The sequence below is a fragment of the Musa acuminata genome, chromosome BXJ2-11 (assembly GCF_036884655.1).
Source record: "Musa acuminata AAA Group cultivar baxijiao chromosome BXJ2-11, Cavendish_Baxijiao_AAA, whole genome shotgun sequence".
Taxonomy (NCBI): Eukaryota; Viridiplantae; Streptophyta; class Magnoliopsida; order Zingiberales; family Musaceae; genus Musa; species Musa acuminata.
The window spans coordinates 33,325,056-33,338,831 of record NC_088348.1 but is presented as its reverse complement, the minus strand read 5'-3'; the positions used below and the strand labels follow the sequence as shown (position 1 = coordinate 33,338,831).

Sequence of the window (13,776 nt, the reverse complement as noted above, 5' to 3'; positions counted from 1 at the left end):
TAGAAAAGTGAAACATCTAGATTCATTTATCCGATATCAATTTTACTGATAGAAACACAAAAATAAAAGATAAAAAGGTAATTCTAACATTCAATGGCAGATAAGCATCGTTGGCATCAACACCGATGCAATTGCTTGCCCACCCCCGACGATAAGGTATGCTCTCACTGTGATGCCACCCGCCCGTGTCACTCCACATTTGCGATGACAATGACGCAATTGTCGAGTGAGAACTATGTCGGCGTCAACATAGATGGTAGAGGTCATCATCACATCTACAGTGAATATGGTGGTGATTTTACTGTTGACCCATCATGCGAATCTCAACCTCGATTCGAAGCTAGGATCATCAAGCTCTTGCCCTCCCCTCGCTGTCGCATCAGTTTCGGTACCACCTCTTACTAAGCGACCCTTTCATCGCTCTACATCTGAATCGATGTCGATACAATTGTCGAGCGACGAAATCGACTTAGATGTTTTACTTTCGTAACTATAGGAATACTAATATAACTTTTTAATATGTAGAGACCGAAACACCAAGGCTAACTAACTATAAGGTACAATCTATAATTAGCTCGACTCCACGTCACACGTCGGTTCGCGGTGTATTTTTGTTCCTTTCTTTTTCTATATAGTAAATTGAGTAGACATAGTAAATGCGTGTCGACTCACTCGAGTCTATCGATCTTACCGAATCAACTCGTGTAAGTCAAGCGAAACACGCCCCATTTATATTTAACACTTGTTACGTCGACCCGACTTGCCAACTCGAAAAGCCTGATCAATATGGCACAATCACACGATCCTACTATAGCCCACTTCGCGAGCTAAAAAATATTGATTTGTACGACGATCAAACCGCTCCCCGCTTAAGGGCAGGGGAGGAACAGCACATGCGACCACGCTAGTTACAATAATTAGCCATTATGGATTTGTCGCCGATTAGGCCCACTGTAGCAAACAATGACAGCTCCATAATTATCGGAGCTCAGTACGATCTACGAATTAAGACTCATCTTAGACTAAAGTTGAACCAGATATCGATTAAGCCGTGTTGAAAACACTGAAAGGGAAGGGAATATCAACTTTCTAAAGCAGCAACTTGGCAGAATGGATTAGAACCCAATCATTAAATGTTATAGCTTCGTAGATAAACTCTAGTACATGATCTTGCCAAACTACTGGAGCTCCCTCCCTTCCAAGGAAGAAAAATCAATCGGTGGACAACCCTCCGGAATGAAATAACTACTCGCCATTGACGAACTCCAAAAAAACTAAGATTAAATAATCCTTCAGATTAAAGATACAGATCTAAAATGTGCTGAAGCCATTATGGGATATCAATATTTGGCAATGTCACATACAAGAAAAATGATGAAGCAAGGCCACAAAGATGGAACAAAGTCTCTTAAATACTCTGTAGCTGGGAGAAGGAAATACGGATGACTGACCGGTCGATGGTGTTTGCATGCTTGCACACGAGAGCTTCGGTGGCCTGTTCCTCGTCCTCAAACAGGACGAGAGCCTGCTTCTTTCCATTCACCTCGAAAAGCTTTACATTCACAATCGTGCCATGCTCCTCCAGATGGGTCACAATATCCTCCTCCGAGACATCTTGTGGAAGAGATGACAAATGAATCATCTTTGTCGGGGAACAACAATACTTGTAGTTTTTAACTGCATTGTTGTTGAAGCGGTTGAGACTGGACCCAGCATATTCATGGGTGTCAGCTGCTGGAGTTATGTTCGGATATTTGGAGAAATTTAACTCCAACCTCTTCCCGAACAACAATGCTCCCTGCACGTTTAGAATTATCAGAATTTATTGCAAGTGCGTCCAAGAGTGGTAACTCGACCAAAGCAAAATTGTCAACAGCACTTTCCGGGTAATATGAACATATGACCAGGTCGACAATAGAATATTCTAGGGAATAACCAAACCATAATTTTGTTGATGGAAGCATATACAGCAGGAGCAAAATGGATAAAAACATTCTTATTAAGGACATTGTAAGAATCAGCAAAAGAACCAAGGAATTTGCGTCTAGCTACTTAAGCAGGGGTTTGAGGCTTTGAGCACTATGTGATGCAACATACTCAACCAAGACCAAACATACTGACAAACAAAGTCAGAAATCATCCAATATAATGCTGTACTTAATAAATATAAAGAAGGGGGCCTCTTAAGAATATAAATCAGATGCATGAGAATTTTAATCTGCCATGTTTAAGAGAAAACAATAATAAATATAATGAAAGCATTCAGCCAAAACTGTGGAAGTTTGATCTGCCAGGACTCTTATGCAGAATAACATTTTAAAGAAATCTTAACCATATATAGTGATGTTTCCATTTACACATTTGGAAAGGAGTCACAAGTCATATTCATTGTCTCAGAAAATATTTATGTGTATGCATGTGTCTGGAGAGCCTCATAAAATATTTGCATTGCAAGCAATTCAATGTACATTTAAAAGCGTCAACATGAAGAAAATGATGCAACACAATAGAAACTAAGCAACAAAAGACAAGCAAACCTTCAAGAAGTGTACAGCCAATTCTGCCTGAAAGCCATCCCCCATCTGAACAAGTGCATGATCCGGTTTATTGCGCAGCAGTTTTATTCTTACAATATTCCCATATATGGAGAACAAATTAAAAAGCTTATCTTCATCAATTTTCTGCAGTGAAAGTAGCACTAATGGATTACATATGATTCATTTTAGGAGGAAACATCGAGCAAGGAGGGCGGAACTTACATCAGGATTCAAGTTAGTTGCTAAGAGTGTGCACCTATCATTGGTACCGGTTACTCCAGGAGGCAGACCACTGCTAAATGCAGCTGCAATTGCTGCAGCATTGCCCATCTAATCAAATAAAGTATTAGAGTGAGTGTAAGTATTAGCACACAAATATAATTCCATCAAACTGTGATAGCAATTACAAGATCATTCAAATATGAATGAAAATGTTGACAAAATTAAATTGGACAAAAAACCTTTATGGGCAAAACATCATAGCACTCACCTGAGCAAATGCAACTGAAACAAATGAAAAGAAAAAAAGAGTTGATCAGCAAACAGATGGTAATTTGTGGAGCTAAGAGAGAGTCAGAGTAAGATGGACCTCTGGCACCAGATGCTTGAAGTGCATAGAGACTTCCAGCATCACCATAACTATGCTGTTGCACGTAAGGTAGGCAAAGAAAAGAAACAATGATATCAGGAAATCATTCTTTGGAAGTGGACATTGCCCTGTTATTACAAACATTTCACATGGATAAATACAAAGCAAGCCAAGGAAGGCAACTCACTTGTGAAGATTTACCTCTTTGTTCGGTGGGCAAAGATGGATTTGTAAAATCTCTGAAACACAAGCAATGGATAACTCTCAGAAAAAAATATTCAAAAAAAGGTAATGTCAGTTTGGGCAGTTATTACCAATCTCAGCTTGTATAATCTCTAATGCCAATAGGTTAGTCTGAAGTCATGGGATCAAGATGTATGCTATTTTCACGGTACAGTTGCCCATCTCCAGTTACAAAGTGCACATTGCACAAGAAAGACTTGAAGTGGGAAAAGGATGATAAGACACAACTAAAGCTTCATAGGAGACAAATTATGGTTCTTCAAAATTAGTTTAAGTCTTGATCACCTAACCCATGTCACTGAATCTGGCATGCCCAATATTTAAGGATGACTTGATCTTTAGGCAACAAGGTGACACTTTCATGGACTGGAGTTCCGAACATTCTCCAGATATTCTTTTATATGAAAAATGTGCCTTGAAAAGTAAAGAAACAGATGAAATGGCCAGGAGAGGGAATTGTGTCCATTGTTTCCAAATAAGAATAAACCTTGTCCTGAGAAACCAGGATAAGAGCTGGAAAGATGAATAACAAATTTCGTACAAAAGTGTCACTGTTTCTGTTAGTGTATACCTATAGCTGTATATTACAAACTAATCAAGAAAAATATTAGCCTTTTCAACATTCATGTTTCACTGGGTCAAGATTCAAGCTGACTGGTCTTAAAAATGATGTTGGGCAAAGCATAATCATACTGGAATGTTGCCCGTTGAAATCCTTTCTAAACAAAGTTATCTACATAGCCGGTTACCCTTTCAATTTAGTCTTCTGTTCCTACCTCTGTCTCAACACTCATTAGAATGTTATACATAATTTGCTTTTATCCACTCATACACTAAAAAAAATGATTAATATTAGTTAGCCAACAAATCAGCTGTTACTGAATTTTTTCATTCAGTTGGCTAGCTCACCAAGCTATTTTCTGTTAGGTGCAACTTGGAATCAACTAAGTGAAATAACACAACACTTTTGTCAGCAACAGATACAATAGAAGGTGCGATAACATACCTAGACCTCTCATTGTTGTAATTCACTTGCAACTCATTAAGACTGGTTTTAACAGAAAAAATGAACAAGTAAGACATTAAATATAAAAGACAGGAAAAAAACCAAATCAATACAACATTGTGCCAGAAGCTTACTTCGAGAATTGGATATCTAGCTGGCAGCAGCCATCATAAATATTGCGTCCCTAGAGAGGTGACAAAACAATAGCAAAATCAGCATATACAAAGACTAAACATCAGAAAACTTAAGTGAATACAAGTTACATACTTGCAGAGAACTTCTTGCTTGCAAGGCACTCTGACGTGACTGATACTGGATAAGGGCCTGAAAACCTACAAAACAAGAAACTGGTATGTTATTTAAATTTATCGAAGCATTCTTTATGTGACAAGAAATTGTGACTAGTTCAATCATGCAAGTTGTACAAGAAAAAGACAATAATTATCCTGAAAATGAAATCAGATGACAATTCAAAGAGAAGAAAAGGATTTCTAAGAACTCAAAACAATGAGAATCAATTATTAGAATCTGAAAGACAAATTGAGAGAGTTAAAAAAGCTGACCAGCTGACTTTTGGAACGTGACAATTTTCTCCACAAATCCATAAGGAGAAAACACTTGATGCAGCACTTCAACTGTGATAGGATAGAGCATGTGATGAATTGTAACTAAGAGGATTCGATTGGGTTGTGAATCCTGAGCGCCCAACAGCAAGCCATCAAAGACAGTCGAAAGAGAGAAAAGAAGGGAAATAAGCAGAAAAAATGCATAGTCTAACGAGAGACAAAAAAATAAAAATACAGACGGTTATAGTACCATGAATATAGGTATAAGTAACATGTAATTAAGATGCAGAAAGTGAAAAGGACAAATTATTTTAGTAAGTTACATTTACTCCATGCACAAGTTCATATAAGTTTCGTATCCCTTCATGCAATTAACCTTCGATCACTATCCCTCAACATGAACAGTCCTCGAAACACTTTGTATAGAGGTTAGGCAACACAATGATACAAAATACAGCAAAGAACCAGTCACTTCTTCCAAATATAATTGTCCTAGTTAGTTCAGACGGTGGTGAATTAGCTTCCCTTCAAAGGCCAAAAAGACTCGAAAGTATATCACATTTGAGTTATTAAATGTAAAAAGAATCACATAATCCCAATAAAGTTCCAGAAAATTGAAAAGAGCAACCAATCTTGAAACACCAGTCGACCTAAACATTCATGTAACTCAATTTTGACCTAATTTGACTCAACACACTGACCCAGCCTGCATCAAACTTCTAATGTATATATCTTGACCTCAAAATATTCTGCATATCTATAAACCTTGAGATGTGAAGATGACAATTTCATCAAGAGAGACAGATAGGCTTTCCTTAAGACTTTAATTGCTTGCTCCAGTTTATATTTGATCCTTCACAGTGAATGACTGCCTAACTTCAATCACTAGGTCCAGCTTTCCACAATGGATTTTGAAAATTGATAGCTAATTATAATCTTCATATTAGATGGATATCTGTAATATGTAATTAGATTTCAATAGACAAATCTTTTAAAGTCAGAACACCTTCAAATACCGCAAAGTTTTTGATCTGATCCAGATCAGTTTTCACCAAGGTGTCATTTTAACCTTTGATAGACAAATTATTACCAGTAAACTATTTAAGCAGCAATTTTTCAATGTCGCATCTCTTATGTAATCTTGCATTGATTTCTCCATCAATTGCAAGTGCCCATGCAATAGATTGGCCAGGATTAACTTAAGCTAACAATAAATGAACATTAGGTTCCATCAAGTTGACATAGCTATGAACAAGGTTTTAAATACTGGACTAATAACAATTACGGTAACCAATTGAACTAATAAGGTACCAAGATACCAGGCTAAACACCTTGTACCACCCAAAATCATTGAATAAAATATAATATAAGAATGAGGTTCATCTGGATGGTAGCAAGCTATACATTCAGATACCGGTATCTAGTTGGACTGGTAAATAGCAGTAAGTACTCATAGGTCTGCAAGGTATTTAAAACCTTGTTATGAAAACGATGATCTATGGCCGACCTTGGTGTCTTTGATGGACGAAAAGCACATGATTGGATATGTTGTTCTGGTAAAAAGCTGACACAGGACTCTTAGGGTATTAACCCAAAAAAGCAATCAACTCCAAATAAAATTAGCTAATGGATTGAATTTTTCTAAGAGCATACAGCAGCTACCTCGATTTAGAATGGGGATACAATGGGAATTAAGAGTAGAGAAAAAACAGAAGAAAACAAGAAGAGGGCTTGTGCCCTGCAAAGAAATATTCCAATTTCAATGAAATACAATGTGTACAACTTCACTATAATCAGCTTAAAGCTCTACATTAAATATAGTTAGACTAATCCTTACCACTAAATGTGGGACTCACAAGATTATAGTATTAGAAAATAATTAGAACTCCACTTCCTAATTTTCCTGCTCAGCCATCATGAAAAGACAAAACTTAAAGCTGTTATAGGACTATTCTGACATCAATAAATGCTGCTGACATAAGCAATAAGACAACTGGACTACAGCAAATCAACATAATAGAACATAAACTTAGTACAGACCAAATTAATTTAGTAGGACAACTAAGCAATAAATGATACCTAAAGTTTGATCAACATAAATATCTAACAAGAGAAACATAATTTAGTAAACGAAGTGACACCAAGATGGTTCTGAGCTCAACATGAATGATCAATTATGACAATTATAGCATCATTGAATTTTGCTTTAGTTACATAATTTTCTGATGCCCTAAAAGTCATGATAATTACAGGATCTTAGGGTGCAGTTTCAAGTGGCTAAATTCTAGCTTCAAAGAACTGTCGACGGAAGTCAAAACTCAGAAGTATATTTAGAATGATCAGCAGGCAGAGCAATATGCAAACTTGATTCAGAATTTTGAAATATCAAGTCACGACAAACCTCTCCATACACAGGCAATGACAATCTAATTATCCATTTATATACCTGATCACCTTTCCTCCCTTGAGAGTTCTGGTCTGCTGTTGTCAGTTCCTGATGTGAAGAAAATTGTATATAAACATTTCTTCCCCTGAAATGATACAATCAAAATTTAGGTAAGATCAGATAAAATAAGTTACAACTGAATTCAGAGCAGAGGGCTTCTTGCAGTGAGAATTAGTGTAGTCATTTTCATTTAATATTTTTAAAAGGTAGGCCTTTATGAAATATGAATATTTTCCAACTTCTCCAGTTGAGGGCTTAACAATATTACATATTCAATTTCTGATATGCATAATCAGCACAGAACGTCAGAGGAAAAAAGGTACAACAGATCACAGATTCTGCATTTGGCTTCAAGCCAACAAAAAAATGCAACAGCATTTCTTCCCACATTATGGGATTGCTAAAATAGATTTTCCATACAGCTAACTATATTAAAGGTTTCATCCCTGAACAATATAAGGAACATTTGTTGTTTTAAAATTGAATCTTTTTGGTCTTCTCTACCTCTGTTAGCACAAATGATCTGAATTCATTCACCTTGAAGGGTCTTCTAAGGATATTTAAATAACCTTGAATAAGTGGATTTCCTGTATATTATCCTTAAATGGTTCTATCTCTTATGTTTAAGGGATGCACCATTTCAAAGTTTTAGAAGGTTTGAGGCACCAAATCACAAGCTGAGCAGACCCCTCATTGGAGCAAGGCTCACTTGAAAATTTACAAAATATAAACATATAAGAATCAATACTACCCTTACAATTCAACAATATACAAACAGATAGACATTTGTACATTACAGTTTAGCATGGAATAGAAAAGGAACAGCACCTAATGTAAAAAAGAAAAGGGGAGAGGAAACAACAACAGTGGGGTATGGTGCCTGTAGGGTAAAAACAGATGTGCCAGGAAAGGGAAGATAAGTGGGAAAAAATTCTTCTGTTCAGTCTCCCCTTTCAAAAAAAAAAAAATCTTAATGAGATAAATCAAGCAATATCACTTAAATTAGATTATTAGAAGAAACTGTAGACCAAAACAAAAATTTTGTAATGCACATGGCTTTTAACATGGCACTTCTAATGAAACCCTGGACTCTTAATTGAGGCATTTAATCAGTAAGCAAGAACCACAACAATCTCCTCTTCCAATGATTTGACAAATAGAATTTACATAATTTTTTATTTTTGGAAATTTCTTGCCTATCGATTTTGACTTTACATGTATAAGCTTTCTCTTTTATGTTGTTGAAATTGTGTTATATGTTCGATCTTGGCACTGAATCTAAAACCATGGCTTTCCATGACCTTTTATATATAACACTAATTCATAGTTTAACCTATTCTACTCTCATAAAGGAATTGATGTCATAAGTAATAACACATACCAAATTTTATCTTGAATGTGTCTACATCACAAGAGTGCTACTAGATAAGAACGTTAACCCTTGATGGCTTTATGCAACCATATAATGAGTAATAACTCACTTGTTGCACCTCCTTTTCTTGATCAAAAACTATTCTATAAATCTCTAATCATATACGTCATTTTGTGGTAACCATTGGTTACACTCAAATGTAATTTAAGACTTCTAAGTAACAATGAAAAACCTCTTACTTCTAAGATACATCACATTATATCTCTAGACCCATATATTTGCTCCATTGATTGTCCTAAAAGTAAATAGATTCTATATTCTATAATTTGCTTGATTCATAGATACGAAGAATGGAGAACAATGCAGGATGTGATATAGATGTGAGTACAGGATAAGCCACTGGCTACGTGGTAAGCAGGGGTTAAGATTGTTTCCTTCATTAGTTTATACTGTCATGTACATTGGGTCACATAACTAAGTTGCTAGCCACATTATTGAATAATTAACTAAGCTTCTAACTAGATCAATAACACTAGCAGTGAAAACACTTGAAAAACTCATTGAATTTTTTCCTTTTCCATTTCATAATTTTGTTCTTTAAAGCTTTTCTTGAGGAGTCTTCTATCTAGAACTAATTTGTCACACCATTCTATCAATTGTTATCAAAATGCTTTGACATGCTTTTAAATTTTTATCTACAACAATATCCGCTCTGCAAACTCCAACAAGTTGTATTGCTCCAACCGTTTTGAAAATGAAATTTGTTAACACGATAAGAAAAGGCATATATCAATACCAGCTCTATTCCTTTGTTTCTATTGTGTATGTAAGTTTGTAACTTTATATCCAATAGTTACAATTTCTCCAAGTTTTCCCAATTGAATCAGTACAAACAACTTATGTTGATTTCCATTCCGATCACATATCTAGCGACACCAATATCTTGCTTAAAAAAGTCTCGTCATTTGATTTTCTAGATAGGTGATGTTTCAACTGTCATGGAAATTTTGGGTCGTGAGCACCAATGTTTCAAAAAAGGCGCCCGGGCGCTCAAGCGAAGTGAGGCGAGGCAAGGCCTAAGCGCCTCGCACAATTGTTGGCCAACACACTTCAATTGAACTAACCCTTATGTCACGGACTTAACTGGTTTTGCCTAAATCGTGTGGCACCCTTGCATATCCGTCGGCAACGGATCAACCTCCCTGAAACCTCTTATGGTCCATTAAGGACCTACAAAAGAGAAGACGAGTTAGAAAAAGCGTTTAACTCGAAATCCACAAGCAACCATTTCAACAAACATTTGATAGGTAATGTAAATTACAAACGTAGACTTCACAACTCTGAACGGTCACGTAGCAAAAGTTCCAAGTCGTTCGCCATGACCCAAAGGCCCCACAAGTGCCTACATGACACTGTTGTGGAACAAGATAGCGAACCAACCCTAGACACTACCTGAAAGGCCCATCTAGTCATGTGCCACCTGGGTAGCTCCTGGGTATTGTACTAGCTGACACTTCGCACCACTCTACCGAGCTAGAAAGCCTCCAAAATGATTGCCTGGATGGCTTATTTTTTGACAGTTTTGCCTCTGCGCAATGACTACACACAACTTGTGTTTATAAGCCTGAAACGACCATAAAATCCAACCAAACTTGGGCTGTCAAACCTATCGCAAGCCCTCTGCATGTTGTGCAAAGTATGAACAAAACCCAAAAACACAGGCATACATGAGCATTGCATCAAACACCCCGTTTACAGCTTTATTTGTGACACTTAGTCGATTCAATCGAACCAACTAAGAATAATAGTAAAACACCCCCACCCTCCCCAACCGCATGACCCCTATGTACTTCGTCGCCGCGACTCACCTCTGGTCCTACCATTGCCTTCGTGCACAACCGCTACGTCCGGTGCTGACGCACAGGTTCGACGCTTCCTTTGTCATCGACGGATGAGTCTGAAGGTCCCGCTATTGTAGCTTTTGTGCATAGTTCCCTCAGCCATCGCTGCTTTCGTATGCAGCTCCTTCCACCGCTAAGGGACAGGACTACAGCTTCCTCTGTCACTAACGGACACATCTGAGGCTTCCTTCGTCGTTGCTACCGTTGTCACCATGCACAACTTTCTCTGTCGCTGTTGCAACCATCCACAACTTCCTCCACAGCTGCCCTGTGACGGTTCCTCCATCATCGTCGCCGCCATCCGAAGGTTCGTCTGTCATCATCGCCCTCTCATTCCCCATATTCCATCGTCGGAAACTCCTTTTCTCCCCCTTTACTGTTATGACTATTGTTAACAGTGAACTAAATACTATTAATAGTATATTGTTAATCATTAACTGATATTAAAACTACTGATAAGTGTTAACTATTCTTATTATATAATAAACTAAACCTGGTATTAATGCTTAGAACTATAAATCTATTTAGAACTAATTCCTATTTAGAATTACTAATCCTTATTTAGCACTATTAATCACTATTTAGAGTTGTTATTACTCTCTATTTAGCACTATTAATCTCTATTTATTTAGAACTATTATTAGGGTTCCAGGATTAATGACAAATGTACAAAGCAATTCAAAAGATTCATCAAAAAATTCAAGAATCTTGCTTTGAAATACAATTATCTAAAGGATCCTAAAGATTGTAATGCAATTACTTACATCTTTTGTGATAAGATTACTAGAGATGACATTTTCCATGCAAAGCAGCATCAAGTAGGGAACTTCAAGAATGCATCAGCATGCAAGAAGTGTCCACCTGATGTAAAAGAAGAGTTGTTATCTTATGGGATTTTACCCGACGATGAAGTTCTACATATTAGAGATGATGAAAAATAATATTATTCCACTCCTTTGTTGGAGACAGTTACATAGTGAACATTGCCCAATTTTTCTAATTATTTCACATAGATCTTATAGGACATACTTAAATTTCTGTAAGTGAATAAATCAATCTTATGAAAGTCTCAGCGGAGAGAAAGGCCACAACATTGTCATAGGAAAAAAATGGACTCGTTAGTTTTCATAATGCAGCATCTTTAAGAGGTGTTGACAAGAACCCAGAAATGAAAAGAAAAGAAAAAGCACTCAGGAGCGCACCGGACACTTGGTTGAACACTGGTGTAGTATTGCAGAACATTAACGGCAGAAGTCAAATCGTGCATCTGGAGAAGCGCCTATTGGACAAAAGCGAGAGAAGAAATCACTGGAAGTGGTGTAACAACAGAAGGTGAAAAGCCTGGCCACTAAAAAAGAGGGAAAACGAAACCTGGTTTTTGGCTCGTAACATCACAAGCTTGGTGACAACTCCAAACGGCTGCACTAACTGAAGAAGATCATTCTGTAGAAAGAATGTATCTCAGACTCAACCACAGAAAATAATTCCCTTTCCATCAAGGCCCTAAAAACGAAAATTTATAGAAGAAACCCACCTCAGATATCTCATGTCCAACATTGCGGATGTGAATTACTTTGGAGGGTTCCGTCATTGTCGAACTTCACCCTCTAATTTCAAACACGAAGCGGAACAGCCTCAAAAACTACTCCTCGACTTCCTTGTAGAATACTATCAACAGAAAATTAGATCTTTATTGTTCCAATTCCATACGAAAATGCAAAAAAGAAAAACAAAAATCAATCACGGAGGATAGGCGGGCATCTAACGAAATTCAATCTTTGATGTTTCAATTCCACATAGAAATGCAAAAAATAAAATGAAGACCAAAAACAATCGAGGAGGCGAGCCGGAAGCCCTAACCATCCGCGAAACAGATAGTTAAGACCACCGTCGGGGAGAAAACACTGAAGTCCGAATCTAACCCGAAAAGAGAGAGGACGCGACGAAGAAACGAGAGGTATGGCCAGAGCTTTACCTCGACCGACGGGAAGGAGGATCGCGGCGTAGGGTTCTTGGTCGCAAGAGGCCCGAGCAAATGAGATCGATTACGTAGGAGAAGGCAGGCTCCGATTAGGTTTTGGTACCGGCTCTCCTTCGGATGAGACAGTAATCTTTATCGTAGTCCGGGACCCGCAGTAAGTCTTACAGCGCTCCTCCGGAACACCGAAACCAAATAATGCCCTCGCAATCGACGGCCTTTGACTGATTGTTGATCCATCGTGCGCTGTTACTTCACCGTCTGATCAGATCGTTCGGCGTCTCAAATTTTAACTTGCGAGGTAGGTTATCAGGCAGCGACGTATAGGTCTCCATTCTCCATTCTCCAATTCGTAACTGCTTTCCCCGAGGAAGAAAAGATCCGTCGGTGGCACGTGACCGCTTCATTGTTATTAATGTGCACGCAGGGGATCGGTATGGCGGGAATTGGAAGGGAGCGTTATATGGTTTCGCGACAGGTCTAAATTCGGGTGCACAAACTGTGTAAGATTACGTTAAATCTCAATGACGAAAAATAGAATACTAAGATATCGATATCTTAGTTAACTCACTTATTTAATAAAATTATAATATTCAGAAATATATTTAATAAATAAATAAATAAAAATTAGTACTGATTTATAAGAATAAGAAAGGCATATAAAATTATTTAAATTATAGAAAAATAAAATCATTAGTCATATTATAAAATTTTAGAAAAAAATTAAAAATAGAATAAGGATTGAAACAAATATATTATTTAGTTATATGCTTGAAAGATTGATCATAAAAGTTATTTATTTATTAAGATAATTAATAAAAAATAAGGGAGAGAAATAATATTTGTATATGTTTTTATTAAACTAGAGAAAGTCATTTCGAGAGATTTATTATAGTGATTTTAAAATAAAAAGTATATCTATTGATTATATTAATTTTATTAAATATATGTATGATGATGTGGTATTAGAATTATAAAGAATATATCTAATAAGTTTTCTGTTAGCATAGATTTATATCAGGAATATGTTTTGTTTTTTTATTAATAATTAATGAACTTACTAGTTATTTAATATGATGGGTTGGTTAATGATAAAATTATTTTGGTTGCAAGGGTCCAAATGAAATTAATTATAAGT

The 13,776-nt window shown here is 36.8% G+C and overlaps 1 protein-coding gene across 5 annotated transcripts; it reads right to left on the bottom strand.

Annotated features, from left to right (window-relative positions):
* Positions 1–1,255: 1,255 nt before the first annotated feature.
* On the bottom strand, positions 1,256–12,748 carry LOC135627027 (polypyrimidine tract-binding protein homolog 3-like). Of its 5 annotated transcripts, none has more exons than XM_065132959.1 (15): positions 12,636–12,748; positions 12,195–12,328; positions 12,032–12,103; positions 11,863–11,939; positions 7,388–7,472; positions 4,939–5,071; positions 4,643–4,707; positions 4,510–4,559; positions 4,376–4,417; positions 3,314–3,365; positions 3,127–3,181; positions 3,028–3,041; positions 2,760–2,867; positions 2,538–2,681; positions 1,256–1,798 (listed from the first exon to the last, which is right to left on the bottom strand). In XM_065132959.1, the coding sequence occupies exons 2-15, from the start codon at positions 12,249–12,251 to the stop codon at positions 1,409–1,411; spliced, it is 1,344 nt and encodes a 447-aa protein (XP_064989031.1). In that variant the 5' UTR covers positions 12,252–12,328; positions 12,636–12,748; the 3' UTR covers positions 1,256–1,408. The 5 variants fall into 5 exon arrangements, with proteins under 5 accessions (XP_064989031.1, XP_064989032.1, XP_064989034.1 ...); XM_065132960.1 differs by having other exon boundaries at positions 12,195–12,317; positions 12,636–12,736; XM_065132962.1 differs by lacking the exon at positions 3,127–3,181 and having other exon boundaries at positions 3,328–3,365.
* Between the last annotated feature and the right edge of the window lie 1,028 nt (positions 12,749–13,776).

Bases quoted from the DNA above. Each gene is read 5' to 3' on its own strand.
- LOC135627027 (XM_065132959.1), bottom strand. From the start codon at position 12,251: ATGACGGAACCCTCCAAAGTAATTCACATCCGCAATGTTGGACATGAG. The intron at 5,072-7,387 runs GTATATAAATGG...TTGGGCGCTCAG, and splicing joins AAGGGAGGAAAGGTGATCAG to GATTCACAACCCAATCGAAT. The intron at 4,560-4,642 runs GTATGTAACTTG...TCACCTCTCTAG, and splicing joins AAGCAAGAAGTTCTCTGCAA to GGACGCAATATTTATGATGG.